At 39.4% G+C, this 10,763-nt stretch overlaps 2 protein-coding genes across 2 annotated transcripts; both read left to right on the top strand.

Moving 5' to 3' along the window:
- Positions 1-148: 148 nt before the first annotated feature.
- LOC124407359 (dnaJ homolog subfamily C member 9) lies at positions 149-10,126 on the top strand. Its single transcript, XM_046883432.1, has 4 exons — positions 149-324; positions 590-904; positions 1,034-1,200; positions 9,395-10,126. The coding sequence occupies exons 1-4, from the start codon at positions 231-233 to the stop codon at positions 9,644-9,646; spliced, it is 828 nt and encodes a 275-aa protein (XP_046739388.1). The 5' UTR covers positions 149-230; the 3' UTR covers positions 9,647-10,126.
- LOC124407357 lies at positions 2,570-5,244 on the top strand. Its single transcript, XM_046883425.1, has one exon. The coding sequence runs from the start codon at positions 3,113-3,115 to the stop codon at positions 4,457-4,459; it is 1,347 nt and encodes a 448-aa protein (XP_046739381.1). The 5' UTR covers positions 2,570-3,112; the 3' UTR covers positions 4,460-5,244.
- Positions 10,127-10,763: the final 637 nt, after the last annotated feature.

A 10,763-nucleotide genomic window follows, 5' to 3' on the forward strand; every position in this document is an offset into this window, starting at 1 on the left:
TCAAACGCCTAACCGCAACTAATACGCAACTGTGTATACTCTGCGCCTGACGACAGACTACCCGGCATACGGCAAGAGGCACAAGCTGTTTGTTTACTCAACTCGGCGTTGCGCGCGCAAGAGCAGCGCTCACTTCACACGTTAGAGCAGATGTTCGCCGCCTAAAAGTGAAATTATATCAAGTTGAATAAATCTGTTGTAAATTGAACGTTTTTATAAAATAATTGACAATGGCGGGACTCCTGGATTTGTGCGAAAAGTATTTCGGCGCCCGGGACTTTTACGAGGTGTTGAAGATTCCGACAAACGCGAACGAGAAGCAAGGTACGTGTAACGATGCTGTTTACAGCTGATATCCTAACCTGTAAAGTCAGCGGTGGTCGGGAGAAATGTTTGGTGAAATCAAGTCTTATTTTCGCATCCCATGATGTTCTGGAATTTTTTAAATCCGAGAGACAACAAATGGGTCTGAATTATTCCCGACAAGCTCCAACATCTGTTTGAATAATTGCCTCCTTTAGAAAGAGATGCTTTATGAATTCAATGGTAATAGAAAATAATCATTATATTTTGGAACATTTTGTTTCAGTTAAGAAAGCGTATCACAAATTGTCGCTACTCGTTCACCCTGATCGAGTGGAGGAAAACGTGAAGGCAGAAGCCACGGAAAAGTTCAAAGTACTCGGAAGGATTCATTCAATTTTAAGCGACAATGACAAGAGGAAGATCTACGACGAGTCTGGCCAATTTGACGAGGAGAGCGAAGAAGTTGTTATGAAAAATTGGGCTGATTATTGGCGATCTCTATTCAAAGAGATAACCGTAGAAGATATTAACAATTATGAAAAAACTTACAAGGGATCTGAAACTGAGATAAAAGATTTAAAGCGGGCTTATATGGACAGTAAGCATGCCTTCGTTCTAACAGTACTGAGAAATCCATACACGATAAGACCTGTGAGCAAACGTGGAATTTTGGTAACCTCTTCATTGTTGTGATTGAATTAATAACATTTTTACCATAACTTTCCAGGCAAAGGTGATATGGATTATATTCTTGAAGCTGTTCCTTTCACAAACTGTGCTGAAGAACCACGTCTACACGATATAGTTCAAGAATTGATCGAAACCGGAGATGTACCAGAGTTCAAAGCTTTCACTGAGGAGGATCCTAAAAAGAAAATACGCAGGAAACGAAAGGTAAGTGAGCCGTATTGAATTGAAATAATCAGGAAAAGGCAAAAACGTTGGAAATCTGTTTCCGTTCCTTTCCTCTCCCACAATTTCTACTAGCCAAGTGTACACATCATTCTTGACACCTGTTATACGTTTTACCCAGATGTGTATTCCTATTTTTCATTTCACATGATTAATTGCTGAGAAGGCGTCATAAATGATAATCGAATTTTAATTTATTTGTATTCAGGGCTTAGCCTATGAATAATTATGCAATCTGTTGATGTGTTTCGCTGCTCTATCCATGTATGGAAATCCCATACGCAATGTACATCAAGTATGGATTATTCCGTACTGACCACAACAAAGTCGCTGGTGGCATACTGTACTGCTGTGCACAAATGAAAACAGAGTTTGACACATAATATAGGCAACAAAATTCCTGTAAAGATTCATCCATGCGAAAAGTGCAATTACATTGAAATTCTGAGACAGCATTTAAATATTACTTAATGTTTAAGGAGGGGGCATACCACACTGGAAGGCATAAAGAAAAAAGTTAACGGTATAAGTATAGCTGTGATTGTTAAGACTTTCAGAACTGCATGCTTGGAGAATAGTTGTGAAAGTAAATGAAATTAGTCGCGTAATGATTAGAACTGTCGCGACAAAGGAGGGGGAAGGGCAAGAGCCTCTGAGTATAGAAATGATTAATGTTGAATCAACCAAACACTCATTATATAAGGAAAAATTATTTACCACAAGGATTTTCAACTTTGTATTTAATAATGCCTTTTCACTCGCATGGTCTTTCACGTACTTGTTGTATTTTCTTTTCGATCAACTAAATTTTTTTCAAATCGATATTACGCACCACATTAAATCGAAGTATTTGGTTAAGAGTCGTATACATCGATAGAGACCTCTGGAATATTTAAAAAATCTCAAATCTCATCATTTCGAATTTCATTTGTAAAATTTTTTAAGCTCTAAAATTCTAAAAGTACTAAGAAAAATGTCAAATCATTGAACAAGAAAGTTGTCAAATGCACGTGTTTATCGTTTTGTATACAGGATTTGAGTCGATATTTGACAATTTTTGTGGCAGATGTCCACCAAATATTCTGTAATGCCGAATGTAATGCAACCTGTGCTGAAAATATCGTAAAATTTTATTCTCAACGACCTGAATGGGAAAAGAATGACGTCAAGAGACAATTAAAACCTATTTTCTCTGAGATTTGCCTATCGAAAATTCTTTTATTTCATATTTACTGATACTGGTTTGAAATGTCCAACTTATCATCCCCAGTAAACACCATGCGGCAAGTACACATGTGACCTAGTTCAATTTTCATCAATTCGATTTAAAATCACGCATGTGTTCGCCGTTTTCCAGTGGAACAGCATGACCATACGTCCGTTCTATTTTCATGCTATCCTATTTTTACCGATGGATAGCCACTTGACGATTAAACGTAGAGTGGAAGGGAGGGCTTGGCTACTGGTAAATAAATATCCCGCTAACAGAAGACCTCTCTTTAGTTGCTTCAAACAATCGGTCCAGTGGTGACGTTGGACAGACGCTTATCACGAGTTATCGAAATGAAAAATGTTGAATTTTTTATTTTTAAAATAACCCTGACCGATTCATACCGTATATTCGTGAATGTGTAAACAATCGTGCTGGCTCGATGCCAATCGTCTTCACATTGAAGACTTTTTTCCATTTACTCCGCACATGAAAGTTGCCCGCGGCATTTTTGCGGTATTGAAGGAACACGTTTCATACGCTTTCGTCGAACGTTTAGTCTTTCTCGGTCCATGAGATGTGCGAGAAGTTCATCGGCTTGTTACAATTTGGTGGAATAAAAAGCTAGCTAATTGAAAATTCTCACTATAATTATTCAACCGAACGTCCAAACTTGAAAAATCCATGAAAATGGTGGATTCACACGCTGTGTTATCAGTGCTGGTGTTGCTGGCGACAAGCATATCGGGAATCAGTGGAAATTGTGAACTGACATCAACGGTCGAGGTGGAGTATTCCTGCAATGGGGGTGACATCTCTGACCTCAAGATATTACAGGAGAGCGTAGTAATACTGGAAATATCAGACATGAAAGTTCCAACACTCACTGCCGACGCGCTGAAACGTTTTACCCAACTGCAAATGTTCACTTGTTCAAATTGCAGTATTCGAGATATTGAGCCTGGTGCTTTTCAGAACAATCCTCAGCTGGAACAGCTGACATTAAGAAACAATCGTCTGACCAGCGTGAAAGCGGATTGGTTTCAGGGTCCAAAGTACCTCACGTATTTGGATCTCACCCACAACAATATCACCGACATCGATTCCGATGTCTACAAACATATCCAAGACCTGGTGGAGCTCCGACTCTCGGGAAACCCTATCGAGTGCCTCGACACGGATGCTATGTCGGTTTTGAAGTCGCTGACGGTATTCCTCATGGACCAAGTGTCCACGTTTAAATGCCCGCGGCACCTGGGCGACTTCCTTAAGAAACACAGTATCACCGCCGAAACGGATGAAACTTGGAACAAAATCCAGGTTTCTGAAAAAGATGAAAATAACAGTTTCGAAAAGGCAGTAGTGGCCGCACGATTTCGTCCCATCACGCAAAGGCCGTTCGAACTTCGCACCACGGTGGATATCGACATCGGCGAAGTTCTCACGACGAACAAGCTCTGGAGAGAATCGCAGAAGTCGACTCCCAAGCCGCTTCCCGAAATCCTGGCGATACTCGCAACCACCGAAAAGTCCCAGCCCTCGACGTCGTCCGAGATAATCGAAGAGTCAAGAGTCGTCACCACGAGCCCCGAGCAGGAGCCATGCAATATGGTGACAGCCACTTTAATCTTGGAGTCGACCACGAAGGTGGTTCCAGTCCGCAAAGAAGATGCAACCCCCGTAGTCCCGGCCACTTACACATCCGCGAATCTTCCGGAGGTCCATCATCCCCCTGCGTCACCGGTGCCCACGGTTATCATGCCTCCAGCAAACGCGACGAGCGGCGAACCGATAAGGGATGAAAGCCTCCAGTTCGCCTCTGCGATACCACCCCCGTACAGCAGCGGCGCCGATTCTCTACCGGGTGAACAAAACGAGCTAGTCAATCCAACAACGGCCAGACAAACCGTCCCTGAAGTTGAAACTGACAAACCGTTACCCCCGTGCAACGATGCCGGACAAGGGTTGAGGAACGCCGGGAGATACGCGATCGGGATCTTCGTCGTTGTGTTTTGCTTAGGTTCAATGTGAGGTTGAAGTTTGGCGTTTTATGGTACCGAAGACAGAGCGGCGAATTTATGACTGTGCGCTTACTTATTAGTTTTCAACGAGTTAAATTTAATTATGACTTCAGCCGAGTATAATCGACTCGTTTCGATATCTGACGCGTGGTGTTCTTTCCACAATAGTTTTTCTCTCGCTTTATCAAATTAGTCGCATCGATCGAGATGCTTAAGAAAATCAAGTTGATAATGTAATTGCAACGACACTTAATGGAATGACGAGAGAATATTAATTTGAAATACCATTTATAATTTATAACTTATCGACAATATGAACCATGCATTTATATTATTATATATACATATACTTTATCTTTATGTCTAGTTGTAGAGTTGATTAAGTAAGGTGTTAAATGCCAAACGGCGTTCAATCGATAGTTTAACATTTAAATAGTAATTATAAGTTTATTATGCCGTTATTCAGGAAGTGCTTTACACAGTTCATAAAAAAACAGACACATTTCATTTACGGAATTATTATTATTGAATAAAATCAGTACAAAAATGTTGGTGAATAATGCGCCGTGTTGATTGTTACGAAACAACAAAATGGTATAGGTATAAATAATCGCTCTGCAGATAAAATTGTCTCGTAAATGTTTTGTTCTCTCCTTTTCGTTGTGAAATATCTACTCCTACCGATAAACCGAAAATCGTGACCGCATACATATAAAAAGCTCTGCATGCTATTCTTACACGTGTGTGCAGATCGACCTGGTTTTAAAGAACAAGCGAATAAATGAGTACCATTGACGAACGGGTTTTTATTTTCTTTTTCTTTGCGCAAAACTAAAACACGCTGTCAATTTCAATGTCAGTTTAAATATACAGTTTCTACCGGGTGGAATCTCATTTCTGTTCGTTGCGTTAGAGTTAAAACATGGGATCAGACCTTCGGAGCGTTAAAAATACCCGGCTGTGTGCTTAAACGTTATTTTCCCTTTCCTTCTCTCTTCCCCTCCTTCGTCTTTCTCTCTCTCTCTTTCTCTCTCGGTTTTGTAAAAAAGCTTGCAAAACTGACGCGCCACGTACGCGTTGAGCTATGATAAACTACGTAACACCTAGTTTTCTTATTTCGTACGCACGTGCGTTTCTCCTAACATTGATTCGTCTGTATTACGCTACGGCGGAAAAACGGCTTCTGGGTCGCTCACTTTATCTTCCAGGTCTATCGTACACAGCTTCCGCCGGAAATTCAAAAATCCAACAAAACAGCAGGGCATTCCGGGTTTGTTTATAATCGTTCGTACTGACCCAACTGCAAATTAAACACGACAAGTATCGTATGCCGTGTCAAATAACTACGAAATTAATGCTAATTCAATTATCCATCCTCTAGTCAACGTGCGTGATAACCTTGGAACTGTTTTAGAAGAATTCTTGCACTGTATGCTTGTCTTTTTCCCCATTAATTTGTTGTAGTAATGTGGCCTCTGGCATTACGCGAGCTGACAATTTATGGGGAATGTGAAATATCGCACTCTCAATCCTCACTATGCGATTGTTCCGACAATTATTCTCAACGTGATGATCACGGGTCAGTTGGAGTCATGGATGTATATCCGTTAATTGACGAGAAAAATTTTCCTCGACTTACGATGCTACACGCGGTTATTCGTTTCAGACGAATCGTTACAACCGAATTCACTACACATATGGCAGTGTTTAAGCTTACTGCATTTTTAATCACATTCCCAACACACGCATGCTACTTTCTTGGGCAAAAAAAAGATCCAGACATGATTAGAAAAACGCAAGAGTATATCTGGGATGAGATAATTCGGTAGGACTTTATCCTATCCACGGTGCATTACTATTAACCCAGCTTGGCTAGCTGGATAAAATGAGCCATTTTCGTACACTTGTAGACGCAGCTAAAGTTCAAATGCCACAATTTAACCCTGAACGAATCTGCATAAGATTTTCTTCATCGCGAATGACTCTGACATTGAGATTGTTTAAACATTAAAGCCCGTATTGCTTGATGTAAGTGCGATATTGTTTTCACCATTTAAACGATTCTATAGTACTTTTCTATATGTTTTGTACATTCCTTGTTGTTTCCTATTCGGGTGAAGAGATTTGTGAATATGTTAACATCATAGCGTTCCATATATATATATATATATCGCATTTTATCTTCAATCACAATAAAATACATTCAGTTCCATCATCCAAGTGTCGACTGCATCGTTATATGTATACTAATACGTGGATGAACCAAAATTGAGACAGGGCACACATAGGTAGTGATTTAGAAAAGATTTAATTTATAATCACAAAGAACATTCAAGTTTGCGGTCTTCAAGTTTCGTGTGGCAAGTGTAGTTTACAATCAGGCCGAAGCAATTACGTAATCTGTAAACCATTATTTTCACAGTTTGCAACAACAAGCTGTGTAAAAGCAACTTAAAAATATTGGCAACGGTTCATTATTACTATCTGCAGTATATCCGTATATACTTGTAATCTTCGGTGAGCTTGTGAAAGGAGTCGTTTTAGCTTTAAAAAAAACATGTGTAAATTGAACGTAATGAACGGCTGATGAATTCTTCTGGACGACTTCCAAACGTATAGACAGTTGTATAATTTAAGTTGTTTTTGCAATTATACGTTTAGTTACTACATTTAACTTCCCGTGGTTCAATTTGTCTCCGACGGAATTACTCGTGCAATATCTGTCTTCACACTGAATTATCGCGGAATTATTACCGTGCAACTTTGGCTACTGTGCCTAAGCGCTCACCCGTAATCATAATTACCGGACACAGATGAAGCATGTGAATTCTGAAAAGTTTTGCCGATACAATGACGCGAGGCCGATCAATTAACGGATCAAAGGAGTATATACCTACACCTACAACGTGAGCCCGTGATAGGGGTCGAGTTATATAACAGCTAACATTAGAGGACGCCTTAGGAAAGCTGCCAGATTTATAAATACTTGAACGACGTAATTCGGCTACCAGCAACGTTTAGGGTAACACAAATAACGGAATTTAGAAGTAGACCGAAGAACTGGATCAGTCCGTGACGTTCTCCGTTACGTCACACACGTATTCCGAAGGTCGGATTATTCGCCCTTCAATTCATTTTAATACTGAAGCAATTAAAATGAAAAAAAGGCGTGGATAACGACGAGCGGGAAAATCAACTTCCGTCGATGAAAGTGTTTAGAGAAGTATCTGTGGTCAACTTTACAACCCACTTTACAGTTTGTATCGTTGAAACGATGCTGTAAAATCTATAAGATTTTGGCAAGAGTCCGAAACAGGTGGCTAGATCGACCCGACGCGTTTTTCTAGTTCCAATAACACCGATAACATACACACGTACAATAACGTTACTCTAGAGCTTGAATTTTTCTCTTCGCGACGATTAGTCATCAATCGTTGCAGATATCGATGATGCAGTATTAGTATTAATTGCTGCAGCTCGGTTAAAATTCAATAAACCATGACAAAGTCTTGCACAGTGCTTGGTTTTTATATCTATTGTAGTGAAAACCTGCAAAAAGCATGCGCCACAGAAGAGAGTCTGCGAATATTCTTAGAATCTAGCAAAATCTGTTAATCACGCAATCCTTATAAGTGGCCATATTCATTTCCAAAACAAATCATATTCCACGAAATTCAGAAGTCTTATGAAATTACTGTATCTTGCATACTTGGCAGCTGCTGGTCATTTACTTGCCGCTGCCTTGTCGCAAGATTTGAAACTAAATTGAGCGGTGATATTTCAGCGAAATATCTGTCACAATCACTGCAATTAGGACGTTTCAATATTATAATAGTAAAGTCTGTACTTTCATTGTACTGGCAAATAGAGAAAACATTTTCTTAAATGCGTTACACGCGTTGGCCAATCTTTATTCTGTTTGCTAATTTTTATCGTAAACCTACATCTTACTCGACTAGATATTTCCATGCGGTAAGCAATCCAGAAGTATTTCGTTTTTTATACACTGTAATAATAATAATAATTACTTCCAAACCTGCCATACCCTTTCGGATATGTTTTTACAACCGACTAGGTTGTGCGGGCCGAAAGAGGAACGAATTACTAGCCATCATTGTGCGGCTGCATCCGACATAAAATGATCAGTAGAAACGCCTTGTAAGCATATATACAATATACATATATATAGGTCTGTATCCGCGAGCAATGGCCTAAGTCAATGGCACGCGTTGTTGATAACTTTGAAATAGTTGTTTATAATATACTCTTAGATAATCTCCGCTGCCTCGCTTCGCTTCCCATTTCTTGAAGTATACGTACTTTCAATGCCTGTAGACAAATTTAGTTCATGTGTAGAATTATATTTATAGAAAAAAACTCGAGGCTAGTACTTCGATAGTAAAAGCGAAGTAGTACGCCCTTGAAGAATTTTTTTACGTGACTCAACATCTGCTAGATGGGCTGATTAAACCAACTTGAAAATTCTCTGCATATGACTTTTCTCGGTTTTTTTTTATACTATCTATTTTTTACACGAATTTGGTATGAATTTATTTTTTTGTTTCGCACATGCTTTCGCAGACGACTCTCATTAAATGCAACCTATATGTACGTGTATCATAGTTCAGCTAGTGCGACTGTTTTTGATACTCTTCCCGATAAATCCCTGACATTTTCAGTCTTTCCCAGACAGATTTCCAGCCAACGTGCCATATGCTGGATGAGTTACACAGCAATGAATGTTATTAACGATGTTGAATTTTCTGTCAAACAAAAACGATCATTGTTCAGGCAGTTTGACGTTGTGTGTTTTTAAAAATCGTACTAAAAGAAAGAAAGAAAAAAACAACAGATGGGAAATATAGCTAGCGAGTTTTTCGCATAGCTATTCGATTCTAATTTCGTAGATGTTTATATATAAATGTGAATTATGTTACGATTTTAGTGGGCCAAGGAAGCGGCGGAAGCTGAGAAGCTCGAGAAGATGCTGAAAATTGAAAACGAAGAAAACGCGGCATCTAACGCCTTAGCCTTAGCGATTCAAAATAGGGGTACAGCTCGGGCGAAAGAGGCAAATAATTTTTTCGATTCACTTGTCGAGAAGTACGCTAATAAAGCCGGAAAACCGTCCAAGGCGAAGAGTCCAAAAGGTGGGAGGATCGCAAAATCGCCGAGGAAAACCAAGAAGAAAGCCTAATTCCCAAATTAATCCCGTCGATCGTACCAAATTTCCTCTTGAATTTCATCATTTTCATCAATTCCAGTACAAATGGTGCGTATTTTTCTTTCCGTCATTATCTGGTCATCATGTGGAACTATCGTCAAAACGTGTTTTTTCTTATACTTGTAAAATCTGTCTCGTATACTTTGAGCTTAAATGTCCTATTAAAGACGGACGATTACCGCTGATAATATCGTCTGCAAATTTTGTAGTAAACATCGCGCACTTGCTTCACTGCCGTCATAAAACTACAGACATACAATTATCTTTGGTGTAACCATTCGCCTACTCGCTCGCATATTCGCCATTCGGCCCATGTGGCAGTCTACCTACAGGGCACACACGCCGATTCTCATTTCCATCCAAAACCAACGAATCGTATCTAATTGACAATCATTTGGCAGGTGATGTAATTTACATTTTTTTTATTGTACCATGAAAATTTATTTATAAATAAAATCGTCATTGAAGTCATTACATTAGGGTATTGGTGGTAATACTATACAGAAAGGTAAATCGTCGATACAATTTTGCTAATATCTGGATAGCAGAGCCTGGGGAAGAACCTGAAGAAATTTTGCCATATGTGGGTAAGGGCCATAATACTAATCTTCGGATATTTGTGTCTGCAGATTTTTAACACGATTCCATCTGTTGCGTAATCTGAAAATATATTAACAATGAAAATGGTTATGTTTTTTACTAAAATAGTCTTGGAAGCACAGAACCGACCGCGATTGAAATTTTTCAACGGATAATATACTGCCGGTAATCGGTACAGAAGGAAATGTTTTCCTTCTCACCGCATCGATAAGAAAGAAAACCTAGACCGCAACTTTTTACATTTGTAACAGACGCTGATAAACGAGTTTTTTTTACGCTTTCCATGATCTCGTTTGTAGGCGGTAAGTTCTACCGGTAAGGTGTTGAACCGGTACCTTACTAACCGAAGACGAAGATCTAACCGTACGAAATGATCTTTCTTACAGTAAAGTAAAGGAGAAAACTGTTTCGTATTCAAGGGTTTCACTCCAATCTAATGCAGCGTAGCATTGGTTGAGTTGAGGATCGTATAAGTTCGGAATTTGGAAAG

The sequence above is a fragment of the Diprion similis genome, chromosome 6 (assembly GCF_021155765.1).
Source record: "Diprion similis isolate iyDipSimi1 chromosome 6, iyDipSimi1.1, whole genome shotgun sequence".
NCBI classification, from domain to species: Eukaryota; Metazoa; Arthropoda; class Insecta; order Hymenoptera; family Diprionidae; genus Diprion; species Diprion similis.

Bases quoted from the DNA above. Each gene is read 5' to 3' on its own strand.
- LOC124407359 (XM_046883432.1), top strand. From the start codon at position 231: ATGGCGGGACTCCTGGATTTGTGCGAAAAGTATTTCGGCGCCCGGGAC. The intron at 905-1,033 runs GTAAGCATGCCT...ATAACTTTCCAG, and splicing joins AAAGCGGGCTTATATGGACA to GCAAAGGTGATATGGATTAT. The intron at 1,201-9,394 runs GTAAGTGAGCCG...TTACGATTTTAG, and splicing joins AAATACGCAGGAAACGAAAG to TGGGCCAAGGAAGCGGCGGA.
- LOC124407357 (XM_046883425.1), top strand. From the start codon at position 3,113: ATGAAAATGGTGGATTCACACGCTGTGTTATCAGTGCTGGTGTTGCTG.